The sequence below is a fragment of the Anabrus simplex genome, chromosome 2 (genome assembly GCF_040414725.1).
Source record: "Anabrus simplex isolate iqAnaSimp1 chromosome 2, ASM4041472v1, whole genome shotgun sequence".
Taxonomy (NCBI): domain Eukaryota; kingdom Metazoa; phylum Arthropoda; class Insecta; order Orthoptera; family Tettigoniidae; genus Anabrus; species Anabrus simplex.
This window is the reverse complement of record NC_090266.1, coordinates 60,580,359-60,600,233: the sequence shown is the minus strand read 5'-3', so window position 1 is coordinate 60,600,233 and position 19,875 is coordinate 60,580,359. Positions and strand designations below refer to the sequence as shown.

At 43.7% G+C, this 19,875-nt stretch overlaps 1 protein-coding gene across 1 annotated transcript in view; it reads right to left on the bottom strand.

Annotated features, from left to right (window-relative positions):
* LOC136863865 (uncharacterized) overlaps window positions 1-19,875 on the bottom strand; it is a 299,485-nt gene that overhangs the window by 77,970 nt on the left and 201,640 nt on the right. The window contains exon 3 of the mRNA XM_067140225.2: window positions 1,809-1,990. Within this exon, the coding sequence (XP_066996326.1) occupies window positions 1,809-1,990 (182 nt within the window). The remainder of the gene's footprint in view (window positions 1-1,808; window positions 1,991-19,875) is intronic.

Below are 19,875 nucleotides of genomic sequence, written 5' to 3'. Positions count from 1 at the left end.
GTTTATTTCTATAATATTTACATCATTTTAAAGACTGAACATTTATCTATTTTTCTACATACTCACCATTTCCGGTCGATGCATTTTTGTAGACACTGTGATAGTTTCTGTATGCCTGTATCATACCAGCTCACCGCCATGCCGTTGGGGAAGCGTTGAACCTCATCTTTCACCTCGTCGTCGGTGTTTGAATATTCGCAGCTTGAGAGAAGAGGGATGCCGCCACTCGCGTGATTGTTGTTTGATCTCAAGTGTGAAGTGGAACCCATGTTCCTTCACCCGAGACAGCCGAGTCCAAAACGTTGTCCTTTACATTTGCATAGCGGTGAAGACCAAACAACAATCACGCAAGTGGCATCATTCCTCTTCGCCCAAGCCGTGATAATTCAAGCAAACACCGACGATGAAGTGGAAGATAAGGTTCATCGCTTCCTCAACGGCATGGCGGCGAGCTGGTAATACATAGGCGTACAAAAACTGTCACGTCTACAAAAATGCATCGACCGAAATGGTGATTGTGTAGAAGAGGAGTCGGCGCGCGTGCAACGGAGGTGTGTCCAGGTGAGCAGCAGTGGGCTCTGTCTGATCGCAACAGGGCGCGCGACTCAAAAGGACGACCTGTGGTGCGTGCGTCATTATACTGTGGGTTTACAGAACGTAGAGCAGAATGTGGAATAAAGGCAAAATGTAGAGAAAATTTTAGACTGATAGGAACTGAAATATTTACTACCAGTACATGAATGAAGTTTATAAACATAATCAAAACGTAACAATTGTACAATGAACAAACGTAATAAATACTTTGGTTTAAGAAAGTTTAAATTCTGGTAGGTACGACACAAAACACAATTTGTATACCATTTTGTACTATAATGCTAGCAAGTTCAAACAACTTCATATGAAAATAGATGCTTTCTGTCACGAGAGCTACAAAACAAATATGCATTTATTTTTACACAATCACTATCAGTGCTAAACGCGGTAACTGTTTTTCTTTTTACATTTTGCTAGTCGTTCTATATCCGGTGATAAACCTCTGGTTGCACTTGTGCGCATTTCTCAAGTGCTCGTCGCTGAGTGTGGATCGCATCCGTGATTTTGTTATTTTCATGATTGAAAAATGTTACTCACATGAATACGTCGTTCCAAACATAGAAATTATCTTTGCATCCCTTTGATGGAGACGAGGGAAGCAGTCTTGCGGTAAATGTTTATAGAATTCAAAAATGTATGTACTTGAAGTTCTAAAACTAACTTTCAGTGTAGGATCACACATCAGATCAATGACTTCTAGTTGTACATCTCCAGGGACGTCATCAATATTTAAAGAAAATGGTGTAAAGAATAGCAGAAAGTCTCTTTCTAAAGAATGTAGGTGTGTGAATTGTCGACGAAATTCACTGTAGAGACAGGAGAGACTTTCCATATACTGTATTTTGTGAAATTTTCATCCTCGATATCCGAAGCTACATACAGCCTGCATGATTTTGAAGTGCGTTAGATTTCGGGACTGAAGATTTCGACTCATATGTTCTACTGCCCAACCGGCTTGAGCTCGGAGCAGCAATGTGCGCCCATACACAGAAGTCGCTGAATGCCGATGTCTGGTGTAGAAGAATACATAAATGTTCAACCTTTAAAATTATTTTATATTATGGAAATAAATGGTTCATTGTGTTTATAAAAAATATGAGACTTAATTTTTGGGATAACCTCCCGTAACATGACATACTCTTACTCCCTGGCACGAAGGATGTAACGTTTACACAGAGCGTCCTAGCAGTAAATAGTATTATTCGTGTACTTACCGAACACATGTCGACACGGTGATGGCGGAACCCTTGAGCAAGTAGAAGGCCCAGTACTCCTTTGCGTCGTCCTCCAGCCACAGGTCTCTGGTCATGGACAGACGAACAGGCTCAGGGTCAACCTTAGGTTGTTCAGGCAGAAGAAATGCGTTGAAGGTAGTGTTTCCCTTCACTAGCTGCCTCTAAAAGAAACACAGAATACATCTTGATTACTATCAAGAAGCACCAGTAACGTAGACAACTTTCCTGTTTTTTTAGAGGTGGGGGTGGGGAGAGAGGATAAGTGCTTTTTAAGTTTGAAATCTCTTATCTGGCTGAAATCCCGAGAATACTATTTTCCCACTCTAACTGTCATTAAATTTAAACCTTAACTTCCATCTAAATATGACAGCATTCCATTAACAATTACTTCTACGCTTGCATTCGGAAGATGGTGGATTCGAAGACCATCGTCGGCAGAAATATTAATGTTATCCCGTGGTTTCCCATCCCACACAAGGCAAATACTGGGACTGTCGCTTCTATTCCATCGTCACCATAAGACCTAACTGAGTTAGTGCGATGTTAATTCAATAACAAAATATATATACAGAGTGTAATAATAATGTAGGCCAAACTTTCAGGACCCATTCCTCGCACGCAGGGGAAGAAAATATGTTCTATGGAGATGGGTCCGGGAACACTTTATTTCCTTGCTAGAACTCATTTTCTACAATTCAACATAGTTCATTAAACACACAGGAACAGAACGTACAAGCATACCACATGAAACTCTTTCTTACATAAAATGTTAGCATTGAAATGCTGACGATGTTGATGTGATGTTTAAGCCCTTGATATAGGGGGAAGGGTCTGTTGTACTGTGGGAGCACGCCTAGGCCACTCCAAAGTCGTCTAATAATAATAATAATAATAATAATAATAATAATAATAATAATAATAATAATAATAGCATACATAGGAAAAGTAAAACTAAAAATCACTGGTTCAAAGAAGTCCAAGAACATTTAAATGAATTAGGCTTGACAATGCAACAAATTGAAAACAGAGAAGAGAAGAAAAGAGGATCCTAAGATATAACGACGTGAGACTTAAACTGAGGACCTATACACGCAAACAGTACAACATAACTGACGAAGAACGGGCAGCCAGGTCAGAGAGAATGAAACATTTCTGGGAACAAAAGAAGAAACATCAACCAAATCTGTAACCAATATTCATAAGACTTGACTGTATGTAGATTGATTTCAGTGCTCCAACGTGGACATAAAATAAGTTTTTAAAAATAGCATACATAGAAGCCTCCGTTGCTCAGGCGGCAGCGCGCCGGCCTTTCACCGCTGGATTCCGTGGTTCAAATCCCGGTCAATACATGTGAGACTTTTGCTGGACAAAGAGGAGGCGGGACAGGTTTTTCTCCGGGTACTCCGATTTTCCCTGTCATCTTTCATTCCAGGAACTCTCTCCACTATCATTTCATTTCATTTCATTTGTCAGTCATTAATCATTGCCCCAGACGAGTGCGACAGGCTTCGGCAGCCGGCACAATTCCTATCCTCTCTGATAGATGGGGCTTCATTCCATTCATTCGAATGACTGGAAACAGGTTGTGGATTTTGATTTTTCAATAATAACATACATACATGCATACATTATCATTATAGACCGTTATGCCTTTCAGCGTTCAGTCTGCATGCCTCTGTGCAAATGAGAGTGGGACTCCGTTACTCCCATAGGTCCGAGGCTTGCTTAAAAAGTTCCGAGCTGTGTAAATTCATGAAGCAGGATGCTACCCTACTTACACATAGTCCAAGTGAGGATCTCTCCTTTAGCGGGTTAGGGACCAGAGGTGGATCGTATAATTCTAGCCGCCTGAGCATAAGGAGAGAAATGAGTCAGAATATGTCCGAGATGCCACCTCCCATTCCGTAGCCGTGCGCGTAGAGGCGCGCGGCTGTGAGCTTGCATCCGGGAGATAGTAGGTTCGAATCCCACTATCGGCAGCCCTGAAAATGGTTTTCCGTGGTTTCCCATTTTCACACCAGGCAAATGCTGGGGCTGTACCTTAATTAAGGCCACGGCCGCTTCCTTCCAACTCCTAGGACTTTCCTATCCCATCGTCGCCAAAAGACCTATCTGTGTCGGTGCGACGTAAAGCCCATAGCAAAAAAAAAAACATTCCGTAGCAACTGGTATCCAGGATCAAAGGACCACTTACTAGGTGACTCAATCGTTGCTCATGTTTTACGAACTAGAACGTGACTACAGTAACACACACCATGAATAATAATAATAATAATAATAATAATAATAATAATAATAATAATAACAATAATAAAAGTGTGACGACCTGCGCGTCTTTGAGGATGGGCCCAAACTATGATTAATTCTAATGCTGAAGACGGCACATACATCCAGCCCCCGGGCCAATGGAATGAACCAATTAAGGTTAAAAACCACGACCGGGCCGGGAATCAAATACGGAACACTCTGGACCAAAGGCCAGCACTCTAATCATTTAGCCGTGGAGCCGGACTTCATATGGAGTGAGGGCACATTGCGCTGTTGATGGTGATTTGTCCGTCTGATGAGGATTTTATCCTTGAGCAAAATCCTTCGTGTTATTCGACAGGAGTGGGCTATGTGCGGAAACGGATTTCACCTTTTCACTTTGGAATTACTGTCATCTCACACCCAGACGCGTAGGTTGCCCATGGGCGTCAAATAGAAATAAGTGCACCCGGCGAGCCGAATATGACCCCGGACACTATCGGCATTAAAAGCTATACACTAAATAAATATATAAATAAAACAATTTATTAAATAAATGTGGTGAAGCGTAGTATATTATTATTATTATTATTATTATTATTATTATTTTTGCTAGGGGCTTTACGTCGCACCGACACAGATAGGTCTTATGGCGACGAATTATTATTATTATTATTATTATTATTATTATTATTATTATTATTATTATTATTATTATTATTATTACTACTATCATTATTTGCTTGACGTTCCACTAAATACATTTTGGGGTTTTGGGGACGCTTTGTTTAATTGGCTTTACGTCTCACCGACACAGATAGGTCTTACGGCGACGACGGGATAGGAAAGGCCTACGAGTGGGAAGGAAGCGAACGTGGCCTTATTTAAGGTACAGCCTCGTGTGAAAATGGGAAACAACGAAAATCCATCTTCAGGGCTGCCGACAGTAGGGTTCGAACTCATTATCTCCCGGATGCAAGCTCACAGCTGCGCAGCCCTAACCGCACGACCAACTCGCCCAGTATTGGCGACGCTGAGGTGCCGGAATTTTTTCTTTTTTACAAGTTGCTTTACGTCGACGATGTGACAGGACAGGGCTAGGAGTGGGAAGGAAGCGTCCGTGGCCTTAATTAAGGTGCAGCCCCAGCATTTGCCTGGTGTGGGAATCGGAAACCACGGAATACCATCTTCAGGGCTGCCGACAGTGGGGTTCGAACCCACTATCTCCCGAATACTGAATACTGGTCGCACTTAAGCAACTGCAGCTATCGAGCTCGGTTGCCGGGATTTTACCCCGCAGGAGTTCTTTTACGTGCTATAAAATGTACCGACACGAGGCTGACGTATTTGAGCACCTCCAAATACCACCGGATTGAACCAGGATCGAACCTGCCAGCTTAGGGTCAGAGAGCCAGCGCCTCAAACGTCTGAACCACTCAGCCCTGTGTAGTACGCCTTCATTCTAGCCTTTTCGCACATGAAATGAATATCTCATTATCTTTTTCTATATTGTCATAAATCCTGAAGATATTGATAATTAATGTTTGCAGCCTCTGTGGTGTAGCGGTTAGTGTGCTTAGCCGCCACCTCCGGAGACCCGGGTTCGATTCCCGGCTCTGCCGCGAAATTTGAAAAGTGGTAGGGCCCACTAGGGCTGGAACGGGGTCCACTCAGCCTCGGGAGGTCAACTGAGTAGAGGTGGGGTTCGATTCTCACCTCAGCCATCCTCGAAGTGGTTTTCCGTGGTTTCCCCCTTCTCTTCCAGGCAAATGCCGGGATGATACCTAACTTAAAGCCACGGCCGCTTCCTTCCCTCTTCCTTCTCTATCCCTTCCAATCTCCCCATCCCTCCACAAGACCCCTGTTTAGTATAGCAGGTCCTCCCAGTCTGATCCTCAGCAGCATTCACTGGTCAGTACCTCGATAAACATGTGTCAAAACATTTTTCGTAAGTAAAACGCCTTGTGATAATGCCTACCACATTTATTAAGTAGGCCTAGTCACTCGGATATGAGGACGACCACGCAGCAGAACTGGGGTTTATGAAGGGACCCGAGTTCCCGGAATACAGATCTGAAAACCCGGTTACCCGTTCAGTGGTTGAGTGTATTCTGGGCGATACAATTGATTCCTTTCATCCCCTAAGAGATTCCACTTCTCTTCGCCACCTTTCTGTCTCCCTTCCTAGAACAAGATGCTGAGCTACGACTTGCATGGTAATGACAGCGTACCACCCAATTATTCAATTACCCTCTTCATTTTAATGTATTTCAATTTTACTGGCAATGGACAGAGGTGAGTAGTGACAGTCAGGATGTTTATCTCTAAGTGCATGTCAGCTGTGACATTTCGTTGTTAACGACCGAATCACAAGTGCTACTGTTGCTAGCTTTTGCTCTAGAATCCACACAGAACTCGCACTAGGAAAACCGGCAACCCGCCAGCTTGATAGACTGATGTACGGCCGCTTCTTTCGCTTGTTTCATTTACTTTTGATGTTCTATTTAGCTTGCAGAGACGGTTTATTTTAGTTTCAGAATACAAAAGCAGAAAATGCCGTTGTGCAAAGTCTTTCCTTTTTCCACTGAGTAATGCAAATATTTCCTGTCCATGCAAGTTATAGGAAGAAAGTTTCGGAGAATAATGAATAGGTTGAAACGTGGAGCGAACCACTGAACTTCTCATTTATTAGAAGACTTCAGTACAAACGTCTGTCAAAAAGCAATCTACCAATCGACTTCAAATCGGAGTGTCCCGGCTTCGAATCCCGGCGATTTCGATATGACCACAGCAGGGTAAGATGAACAGGATCCGAAATTAAACCTCCGACCAAGGCCCGAAGATGAGCCTGGATTCTCTGCCAACCCTACATTAACATTAGGAGATGATGATGATGATGATGATGATGATGATGATGATGATGATGATGATCTTCCTGATTCCAGGGAAGTGCTGTGTCAGGTAATGATGCCCCAATTACCTCTGACATACAGTAACGTGCCCTCTGGTGAGGTCTGTTAGACGCTTCCGACCGAGCGAGTTGGCCGTGCGGTTAGGGTCGCGTAGTTGTGAGCTTGCATTGGGGAGATGGCGAGTTCGAATCTCACCGTAAGCAGCCCTGAAGATGATTTTCCGTGGCTCCACAACTGTAGTTCCGGTCCACTCGATACTAAGACAACATGAAAATATAGGCCTATTCTCAGTTCATGGACTATTCTCGTGCTTAAGGAAGGAGGGCAACACGTAGTTCTATTCGCAGAGCATGATAACCCTTGTCCTTCACGTATTCGCATGTTAGCGATTACAAACAAGGGCCATATTCCTATTGAGTATTGCTGAGCGCCTATATCAAGGATAGCTATTAGATCACTTTCCCCACTGACTCACTCAGAAAATGAGGTAATATTCCTTGTTCTTGCTAGTGGCTGTACGTCGCACCGACACAGATAGGTCTTATGGCGACGATGGGCCAGGAAAGGCCTAGGAGTGTGAAGGAAGCAGCCGTGGCCTTAATTAAGGTACAGCCCCAGCATTTGCCTGGTGTGAAATGGGAAACCACGGAAAACCATCTTCAGGGCTGCCGACAGTGGGGTTCGAACCTACTATCTCCCGAATACTGGAAGACCGGCCGCATTTAAGCGACTGCAGCTATCGAGCTCGGTTGTTGTCAAACTGAAGCTGCCATTCCTCGTAAACGAGACCTCATTTGTGAACAAAATATGATTCATGAAGTCTCAGGGTTGAGGATGGATCTATTCACAGAAGGCTATCTGCGGTGCATAATTTATTTCCAATAGTGCTGAACACACCGCAAATGATACTGATGTGGCCGGTCTTCCAGTTATGTTCGTAGGACGGTGCACTCCTACCACTGCCGCGATTTGGCGAGTATTACTGCTGGGGGCCCTCTGCACGGTCCTCTGTACGAAGATCAGGCCTAGACCCACCAGCTTCACGCATGGGCATGGCGTTTCCAATGTCAGCTATTCTATGTAGGGCCTATACCTGCTACAACACTCCTCACTAGAAGACACAACAAATCGTTGATTGATTAACATTTTATTTTTTAGCATCTGGCTTTTAGTGCCAGGAGTGTCCGAGGATGTATGCTGTGTGAGGGTGTTGCCTGTGAGTGTAATTGCACGTGCTAGAAATTGGAGGAAGGTGCCATCAAGGCATTTTCCTGAAGATGAAGATGAGAAACCACGAGAAACCATTTTCGAGGATGGCCAACGGGGTATTCGAACCCAGCAGCCTACCGAAGTACGTATAGCTGTAGGTAGTCGTGCTGCAACGCACTGACCTAACCTGCTTGGTACCTCCTCCCAGAAATGGAAACGCAGCTTGAAATATGGACATATTTTAGGAAAAGACGTAAACGCATAAGCATATTTCGTGTTGTAAGGCAACGAGTTTCCCCCAGAAGTGTTACATAAAGTAGGGGCAGCAGCTGCTTATAGGACTTGTTGAAATGACATTGCACTCCGTACTGGTACTTCACAGGACAGTTTTTGAAAAGCAACTGAAGATGCTGCTCTGTCATATCTGTTTCCCGAAAATCCAGGGACTGGTCTGATGATCCCCAAGAGCTGTACTTACAGATCAGTTAACTGTAAAACAAATAATCCTTGTTAAAATGTAACCGAACTTGTGCTATTCTAGTATTCAGCAGATTACTTGGTTGTACAGAGTTTTAGGAATTTGTCCTTGAAATATCTCTTTATTTATGACCCATCTATGTTTTCTTTGGTGAAGGAATATCTCGGTTTATGGCATTCCAAATTATACATTGCACTGACATATTTCAACGAGTTCTTGAATTGGGTTTAGATATTATGTGCGCGCGCGCGTGTGTGAGTGTGTGAATTAATGTATGTTTTGTTTAAACTTTCGTAAGAAATGTACTCATTTGTTATTATTTGTGAGCCTTTCATGCAATAGTTCGAATTGTTCTCCGTAAAGAGCTGTATAGGTTGTATTTCCCAGTGACTAATTCAGTGTTACGCACAGTTGTGCGGTTTAGTAGTTGAACAAAACAAAGACAATTTCATTCCCTACCCCCTAAGCAGAGTTCTCAATATTTGGCCATTTTTCTAACTTTTTCTAGTTCGGATTTAGCTTACCTTATCTTGGGTGATGACAAAGCTTATTAAATGACAATTTGCTTCTCAACGCCGGTCGCATCTGACACGCCATCCTGTCAGTCATAAATCATTGCCCCAGAGGAGTGCGACAGGCTTCGGCAGCCGGCACAGTTCCTATCCTCCCTGACCCGGTCAATGACTGGAAAACAGGTTGCAGGTTTTTATTCGTACAATCATCACCCATACAGGATATAATCTAAATCGAGAATTCATCTTACGGTCGGTAGATGCTCGCTCATACGTGGCCACGTCTCTACCGTGACTCTACGCCTCTGCATACGGGAGACGGGCAGGACTGGACCTCATGGCTGGCCCCAACCGTCGGCTGTCCTGAGAATGGTTTCCTGTGGTTTCCCATTCTCCTGCACTAAGGCGAATGCCGGGACGGTTCCTAGTATAGGCTACTGCCGCTAACCCCCCTCACCTTCTCCGAGCAGCTTCACCGTAACAAATCTCCCGGCCTGAGAGACGGCGTCACCGTCTAAGAGGCCCGCCTCCCCCTTCAGGGTAGGAATGAAAACATTTTAGTAGTAGTGTTAGTAGTGTGTTGGGAATTCCAAATTATGTTCGATCATAGATAAGACTGCTTTAGATAACCTAAAATCTGTTTAAATCAGTGCCATTCTAGTTTTCAATGTATCCACCGAGGATGATTTATTGAATAATAATAGTAAATTTCCTCGTCGTTGCGATTTTCACTTTCCGTTAAATAGTCCAGTCGCCTACGAGCTGCCATCTTCAAAGGCTACTACATCAGCTTTCCTATTTTACCGGGCGGCCTTTTTCCGCTAAAATTTTGAACCAGGATAATGCCCATTATCCGACATGATATTGCTGAATACAAATTTAGGCCTACATTTTTTTCTCAGTTTTCTTAGCTTTAAACGAAGATAAAAGCTTTTACACCGGGCGAGTTGGCCGTGCGGTTAGGGACGAGCAGCTGTGAGCTTACATCCGGGAGATAGTGTGTTCGAATCCAATTGTCGGCAGCCCGGAAGATGGTTTTCCGTGGTTGTCCATTTTCACACCAGGCAAATTCTGGGACTGTACCTTAATTAAGGCCACGGCCGCCTCGTTCCAACTCCTATCCCATCGACGCCATAAAACATATCTGTGTCGGTAAGACGTTAACCCACTAGATAAAAAAAGCTTTTATTCACGTTGGTGAATACGGGCTTAAGAGTGAGACTGGTACTTCACAAAATTACCATCATATTCATCCTTGAAAGCTGTACTCTAACCAGTAGAGATATGAGTAAGCCCCAAGAAAACTACAAGTCACGCTCGTTGTTTTACATTGTCGTTAATATCATAATCGCACATTCGAACTACATTTAACGACGTGTTTTACTTTAAAGTCCGCCTCTGTGGTGTAGTGGTTAGCGTGATTAGCTGCCACCCCCGGAGGCTCGGGTTCGATTGCCGGCTCTGCCAAGAAATTTGAAAAATGCTACGAAGGCCGGAACGGGGTCCACTCAGCCTCGGAATGTGAACCGAGTAGAGATGGGTTCGATTCTCTTCTTAACCATCCTCAAATGGGTTTTCCGTGGTTTCTCACTTCTTCTCCAGGCAAATGTCGGGATGGTCGCTTCCTTCCCTCTTCCTTGTCTATCCCTTCCAATCTTTACATCTGCATTAGTGACAAGCTAAATATAATTTCACTCGGCAATGTACTCTGTGGTGTAGTGTTTAGTCTGATTAGCTGCCATCCCTCAAGGCCCGGGCTATGTCACGAAATTTGAAGAATGGTACGAGGACTCAACCTCGGGAGGTCAACTCAGTAGAAGGGGTTCGATTCCCAACTCAGCTTCGAAGTGGTTCTCCGCGGTTTCCCACTTCTCCTCAAGACAAATGCCTAATGGTAACTAACATAAGGCCATGGTCACTTCCTTCCCTCTTGCTTGTCTGTCCCTTCCAATCTTCCCATCCCTCCACAACACCCCTGTTTAGCATAGCAAGTGTGGCTGCCTGGGCGAGGTACTAGTCCACCTCCCCAGTTACATCCCCGTCCCAAAATCTCACGCTCCAGCACATTGCCCTAGAGGCGGTAGAGATAGGATCCCTCGCTGAGTCTGAGGGAAACGCCAACCCTGGAAGCTATACAGATTAAGAAAGAATATAATGTATAGAGCAATCTTTCCGTCAAAGATTAGGGATGTTTGACCATCTAATGGACAAACAAAGTGAAGAGCAGAGGAATGGTTGGGAAAAGCGATTAACAACAATAAACTAAGGAGCAGATCAAGGAATACACAGATAGGAGAAATTAAAGATAATATTTAAACGAGTGGCAACGGATTCAAGATAAAGAAGACTATTGAATAGAAAGAAGTGGAGGACTCGCGGAGGAAAATGGAGTCGGTTCAATTATTATTATTATTATTATTATTATTATTATTATTATTATTATTTACTCATTACCTTTTCTGCTTGTTGCTTTATGTCGCACCGACACAGATAGGTCTTATGGCGACGAATTCATTACCTTTGTTGTTATTTGGGTCATCAGTTGATGGACTAGTTTGTTGCAGCTCTCCATGCCGCCCTATCCTGTGCTTTTCTCTGCATGTCAACGTAACTACTACCAAACCAAACGAAACCAAATTCCATGGCGCAAAGGGCCTTGGCCTACCAAGTGACTGCTGCTCAGCCTGCAGATTTTGAGGTGTCGGGTGTGGGCACGTCAAATCCTCTCGTGGTGTGTCCGGCTGATGATCACAAATCACGGCTTCGATTTCGAACTCGGCTGATGTGGTAAACAACACTTCGCATTACTGTTGTTGGTTTTCAGAAGGAAGCCATTTTATAAGTGTTGACACAGTTAACATAACTTGTAAACCTAGTTTTTTACAGGTACGTTATAGTGTTCTAAATGTTACATTTCGTGTTTCGACAGACTGAAAAACTTACACAATCTTTGGTGGTGCACTCAATGACACCAGACAGAATTAAATTATCTCAAGTGCCGTAGAATTACGAAGGGTAAACTGGTTACTGGTGAAATACAAAATTACAGGAATATCTGATCTACAGTTTATAAGTGTCAGCCCTTTTCATAGTCCCCACGGGTATTTCCTGGAAGAGACGAATGAGCCAGACCCGGGACTTTCCAAACGGCCCGAGGACATGTCGAGTCTTCTCCTCCTGTTCCGTTCGCCTGGTTTCCCCGTGCGACTTCTCGAGCATGAAACAAGAATGTTCCCACACCGGCCGAGCCCCGAAGGTACTAGTACTCCATCATCAGGATATAAAAAGGTGGCTAGCCACGAACAGGCTATGAGTAGTTGGAGAATGTCAGCAGCGGAGCTGCCTCTCCGAGTCGGTGTGTCGTAAAAGCCAATATTGAAAAAGAAAACTGACTGCACTCCAGTTAAGTAACTACGAGAATCTTCAGGATTGATAACGGTGTTGCATAATGGCGGCGTAATTGGGGACAAGTGCACCTACAACTCTTTATAAAGGTATTTATTTGTTTTACGTTTCACCGAAAAAGATAGGTCTTATGGCGACGAGGGGAAAGGACAGAGTTAGGACTTGGAAGCGGGAAGGAAGTGACCGTGGCCTTAATTAAAGTACAGCTCCAGCGTTTGCCTTGTGTGAAAATGAGATAACTGGAAAAGAATCTTCAGGGTTACCAATAGTGGGATACGAACCTATTGTCTCCCGAATGAAGGCTGACAGCTACATGACCCAAACCGCGTATAAAGCAGGGATCAATCAACACGCCACTACATCACCATTTCAAACTGACCAATGAAAAATTGCCTGTTATAAGAAAGTTTCTCAGAAATACAATTGAGAGGAATAGAATATGTTCTCTTTCTTCACACAATGGAATATTTTCCCATTCCAAGTAGCGTCCCTCCTTATTTCTAGCAGCAGCAGGAGGTACAATAGCTCGATACTTCCTACCCTTGTCACAATTTGCTCACTGAGCAGTGATGCTGCTCAGGCGGATAAATGAGCAGTATATGATCTCTGACGGAACGTAGAGCATAGCAGGTGCTTGTACGGCCCTCAGTTACAACTAGAGAAGGGGTACGAATCTAAAAAGGTTTAAATTTTTAACAGTTTTATTGTGCCTAATGCCTTGGTCTACCAAACGACAGCCGTTCAACCCAAAAGACTGCAGTTTCCAGGTAGCGCGTGGTCAGAGCAACGAATCCTTCTCGTCGTTATTCATGGCATTCTAGCCCGGGGCCAGTATCTCACGGTCAGGTAGCTTCCCAGGAGTAATTAGTTAGGCTGAGTTGACTTAGAAAAATATTGCTTTACGTCGTATCGACACAGATATCTCTTATGGTGACGATAGGATAGGAAAGGAGAAGGAAGCGACCGTGGCCTTAATTAAAGTATAGCCCCAGCATCTGCCTGGTGTGAAAATGGGGAACCACAGAAAACCATCTTAAGGGCTGTCGACAGTAGGGTTCGAGCCCAATATCTCCCGAATGCAAGCGGATAGCTACGATCGAGTGGATTTCTAACCAGTCCTCAGATCCAAGTAAAAAAAAGATCTGTGACCTGGCCTAGAATCGAACGTGGGTCTTCAGGGTATGAAGCAGGAACACTATCCTTAGACAGCGGGGCTAGTCATTGTGTGATTGTATGTTCCTATATATTAGGGCACATTAGGGACAATTCCACAGTAAAATAGGACGGAGCAGTAAACAAATGGGCCTCTTGCACTTAAAAGCAACCTAGCTCATTATAATCATGGACTTGTAGTTGCAGACCGTGCCGAAGACATGCACGACAGTATGTCTGAAACCGAATAAACACGGGGTTATGACCTTTGTTCAAACCCTTCCCACTTCGAGGACGCGAAAGCTGATATCGTTGATAGCGCCACATAATATCTAGTCACCCACCAATGGCGTGACAGCCCTTATCAACCTTGGCCTACCAAGCGACCGCTGTTCGATACGAAGGTCTGGAGATTACGAGCTGCGACGTAGTCAGCGCGACGAATCGTCTGCGCCGCTATCTCACCGTCAGGTATCTCCTCAGTTGGAATCATGTACAATGGCTCCAGAAAGTATTCGTCGCTCTGATAGAAAACAATGCAAAATGATTTATTGAAAACTGCAAATTCTGACAACGAACTGTATATATATCTATATACATATATAAAAGAACATGTACTGACTGACTGACTCATCATCGCCGTGCCAAAACTACTCAATATAAAGAAATGAAATTTTGGAGGTACATTTATATTGGAGTGTAGGTGCTCACTAAGGAGGATTTTAGAATATTCCGTCGCTAAGGGGGTGAAAAGGGGGTGAATTGCTTAAATGAGTATATCCATATCTCAAAAACTTAAAAGTTTACGGACGTAAAAATTGGCATTTGCAATCTCCTTTAAAAATAAAGAAACACGTATTTTTTAGTTTTCGGAAAATCCCATTAAAAGAGGTGAAAAGGGGGTTAAAAACTTTTATGAAGATACATATTTCTCAAAAACTGAATATGTTACGGACATGAAAATTGGTATTTGTAATATCCTTTATAAATAAAGGAACGCTTATTTTTATGTTTTCGGAAAATTCACTTAAGTGGGAGGGTGAAAGGAGGCGAAAATAATTTATTGAATTCTTTTTTGACGATGCTCATATCTCAAATACTAAAGGTTACAGACGTCAAGACTGGTATTTGGAATCTTCTTTAAAAATAAAGAAAGACGCATTTGGGGGGAGGGCGGAATCAACAAGGGTGGAGTGATTCTTTTTATGAGGAAACTTATACCTCAAAATCTGAAGATGTCACAGACATGAAAATTTGTATTTGGAATCTTCTTCAGTGTAAGGAAACACGCAATCTTTTGTTTTCGAAAAATCCACTTAAGGAGGAGGGTGAATGAATTGAAAAATTCATTGAATTATTTGTATGAGGATACTTATATCTCAAAAACTAAAAAGTAACAGACGTAGATATTGGTATTTGGAATCAGCTTTAAGAATAAAGAAACGCGTCTTCTTTTGTTTTCGGAAAATCCAATTAAGGGGGTGAAATAACTGAAAAATTAGTTGAATTACTTGCATGAGGATACTTATATACACTGACTGACAGAGCAAATGCAACACCAAGAAGGAGTGGTTCGAAAGGGATGAAAGTTGGGGAAAAGACAGAGATGGCACGGACGAATAATTGATGTTTATTTCAAACCGATATGCAGGTTACACAATGCGCACGGCATCGACTCAGTAGGATGTAGGACCACCGCGAGCGGCGATGCACGCAGAAACACGTCGAGGTACAGAGTCAATAAGAGTGCGGATGGTGTCCTGAGGGATGGTTCTCCATTCTCTGTCAACCATTTGCCACAGTTGGTCGTCCGTACGAGGCTGGGGCAGAGTTTGCAAACGGCGTCCAATGAGATCCCACACGTGTTCGATTGGTGAGAGATCCGGAGAGTACGCTGGCCACGGAAGCATCTGTACACCTCGTAGAGCCTGTTGGGAGATGCGAGCAGTGTGTGGGCGGGCATTATCCTGCTGAAACAGAGCATTGGGCAGCCCCTGAAGGTACGGGAGTGCCACCGGCCGCAGCACATGCTGCACGTAGCGGTGGGCATTTAACGTGCCTTGAATACGCACTAGAGGTGACGTGGAATCATACGCAATAGCGCCCCAAACCATGATGCCGCGTTGTCTAGCGGTAGGGCGCTCCACAGTTACTGCCGGATTTGACCTTTCTCCACGCCGACGCCACACTCGTCTGCGGTGACTATCACTGACAGAACAGAAGCGTGACTCATCGGAGAACACGACATTCCGCCATTCCCTCATCCAAGTCGCTCTAGCCCGGCACCATGCCAGGCGTGCACGTCTATGCTGTGGAGTCAATGGTAGTCTTCTGAGCGGGCGCCGGGAGTGCAGGCCTCCTTCAACCAATCGACGGGAAATTGTTCTGGTCGATATTGGAACAGCCAGGGTGTCTTGCACATGCTGAAGAATGGCGGTTGACGTGGCGTGCGGGGCTGCCACCGCTTGGCGGCGGATGCGCCGATCCTCGCGTGCTGACGTCACTCGGGCTGCGCCTGGACCCCTCGCACGTGCCACATGTCCCTGCGCCAACCATCTTCGCCACAGGCGCTGCACCGTGGACACATCCCTATGGGTATCGGCTGCGATTTGACGAAGCGACCAACATGCCCTTCACAGCCCGATCACCATACCCCTCGTAAAGTCGTCTGTCTGCTGGAAATGCCTCCGTTGACGGCGGCCTGGCATTCTTAGCTATACACGTGTCCTGTGGCACACGACAACACGTTCTACAATGACTGTCGGCTGAGAAATCACGGTACGAAGTGGGCCATTCGCCAACGCCGTGTCCAATTTATCGTTCGCTACGTGCGCAGCACAGCGGCGCATTTCACATCATGAGCATGCCTCAGTGACGTCAGCCTACCCTGCAATTGGCATAAAGGTCTGACCACTCCTTCTTGGTGTTGCATTTGCTCTGTCAGTCAGTGTATATAAAAGCTAAAGATGTTACAGACGTGTATATTGGTATTTTGAATCTCCTTTAAAAATGAAGAAACGCGTATTTTTATGTTTTCGGAATATCGACTTGGAGGGGGTGGGGATTGTGAGTGAAAATATTTAAAGAAGAAGTTGAATTCATTTTATGAGGATATTTATATCTCAAAAACCGAAGATGTTACAGACGTGAGAGTTGGTATTTAAAATCTCCTTTAAAAATACATAAACACGTATTTTTTTCTTTTCGGAGAATCAGGGACTAAAAAGAATTGAAAAAGCGGGTGAATTTTTAAAATGAGTACCGGCATACCTACAGTATATGTCAAAAACTTAACATGTTACAGACAGGAAAACTTGGTATTTGGAAAGCCCTTTAAAATACAGGAACACGTATTATTTTGTTTTCGGAAAAGGCGCTTTACTGGGGTGAAAAGAAATGACAAAAGGGATGAATATTTTTTATGAGGATGCTTGTATCTCAAAAAACTGAAGATGTTACAGACGTAAAAATTGGAATTTGTAATCTCCTTTAAAGTAAAGAAACACGTATTTTTTTGTTTTCGGAAAGTCCACTAAGCTGGGGTGAGCGTGGGGCAAGGACGGATAAAGGGGTTGAATTCCTTTTATGGGGATAGTTATATCTCAACAACTGAAGATGTTACAGACGTGGAAATAGGCACTTGGAATCTCCTTTAAAATAAAGAAACATGTGTTGTTTTCTTTCGATTGAGGTTAAGACTGTTTCTCTCTTGTTCACTTCTATGTCCCATTGTCATCTTAGCCCCAAAAGGCAATAACACAAACGTTGTTTACAAGGATTTTCTGGGGTAAATGAAACTCAGTTCTTTGGCGTGTCTTTATACTTGGATTTTCAGATAATGTCTTAGTACAGTACCGAGGAACGATTACTTTTATCAAATTACGAAATCCACGCGAGCGAAGCCGCCGGTAACTGCTAATTGCTTATATGTATAAAACATAGTAGCCACAAGGAAAAACAAAACACTGCACAATTGTCCCTGTTAATTGACAAAACAGACAAAAACAACAGAACAGTTCGTAAAGTGGTCTCCAAGAAGTATTCGTCCGTGCCCTCGTCTGATTTCGATGTTACTTTTGGAGTTCAGTATGTGCGTTGGGCTACCTTTTTATTTTAGTAACCTCTGTCGCTCGTCGTGGCATGGATTTCAATCGTGGTTCTTGTAATATCCTTCCACTCGTCCAACAATGCTGCCTGCAAATCCTTCTGGTTGGAAATAGGTCTGTGTCGTATGTTTCGTTCCAAATCATCCCACAAATGCTCAATAGGACTGAGATTCGGTGACTGAGGTACGGTCTGCATATAGCGTGGTGTATTATGAAGTAGCCACAGCCTGGTATTGAGAGCCGTGTGTTTCGGTTCGTTGTCTTGGGTGAAAGTGCAGTCCCATGAGAGGCCCATGTCTTCTACATTTTTGACAAGATGGTCCTTCAGAATCTGAATATATCCACGGTGTTCCGAGATACCTTCAGTTGGGTGTACGTCCCCAACACCACTCGCACTCATGCACCCCCATAATTGTATGGAGCCCCGACCGTGATTGACAGTACAGTCAAGTCCCGTGCTTCCATCTCAGTTCTTTTGCCTCCGAAACATCACTCTCCCATCCGACTTGAAAATATTAAATTTACTTTCTTCTGTGAAGACGATCCTTTTACAGAATTCGAAGTCCTTATTTATGATGGTTTATGCAAACGTACGTCTCTTCTTTCTATTCACTTTGTTAATGTATTACTTTCTATGGGCTATTCGTCCATGAAAGCCAGTTGCGTAGAGAACATTCACTAAGAGAGTCTTCCCTAATTCATCTGCGACCTGAACATTGAGTTCCGGGCACTCAATTTTGGATCCCTTTTAACTCGACGGACCAGTAGCTGCTTTTACTTCTCAGTCAAGATAGGTGGACAGCCTTTTTGGGGTACATTTTGGTATTTTTATGTTTTAGTAAAGCTGTATACTATGCTTCTTACTGTTGTAATTGGCCCGCAGAGAAGTTCACTAATGTCGTATCAGATTTACCTGCAATCCGGCGTTCCTTCTCTGTGGTTTCCTTGTTTTTGCGGCCCAATCTTCCCTACGACTTGCACAAACATTAACACACCGCCTGCACCCTATAACGTCGGTGCCTTCCCTGGATGGACCGCGTGCTGCCTGCAATATTTTAATTAGTGCACGCGGACGAAGGGTAGATGTCGCTGATGTTCGTTTGTAATGGGAGTAACTTATGATTATTGATGTCCATTGGCTTGTTCTTAACGAATATGAAAGCCTTACATTCTCAACCGTTAGATTATATTTACGTCGGTAAGGCAAAACATATCTGGACGTCATAATTTAACTCATAACTTTACGTAGGTTAACAGACGAATACTTCTTGGAGTCACTGTAGGCTGAGTGGACCTCGAACCAACCCTCAGATCTTTGTAAAAACCCTTGAACTGGCCGTGAATCGAACCCGGGTCCTCCAGTTATGAGAGAGGAAAGCTATCATAGACCGTGGGGACGGTCAATGTCTAGTTGGCACGGGTAATATTATCTGTTAATGGAAAACCCTGTCCATACAAGAACTATTTGTCGGTGGCGGGAAACACATCTGCCCCCGATTAGGAAGATGATCTTTTGAAGACAGGAAGCTATTCACAAAGTAGCCATCGTTAGAGTTCATAAAATAATCAAAGCAGACCTTTAAGTATTGTGATGAATACGAGCCACGGTCCTGATTACACAAGTTCACTCCATCTATGGATTATTCCATGTTAAGAAAACAGTACTGCTCTTATGGACCTACAAGGAGTGAACACACACCCTCTTAGACATCCGTAATTCCTCGTGAAAAGGAATATGATAATGTAATTTATTATTATGAAAGAAAGAAAAAAGGATGAGATTCTTTCCCTGTGAGTTAGTAAAATAACTACTTAGCATTCTCTATTTCATAAATGCATTCGCAAGAAGGAAGTACAATGGCTGGAAGAGTCATCGCTTTGTTGCCTTTCTCCAATTCCCTTCTGAGTTTTTGTATGTTCAGCAGATTACCCTTATTGTTTTAAAAATCTAAAAAAGCCCTCACCCCCCTTTACAACCCCTGTACCCTAGATTTCATAAAAAAATAATTTTCAGCATCGTTT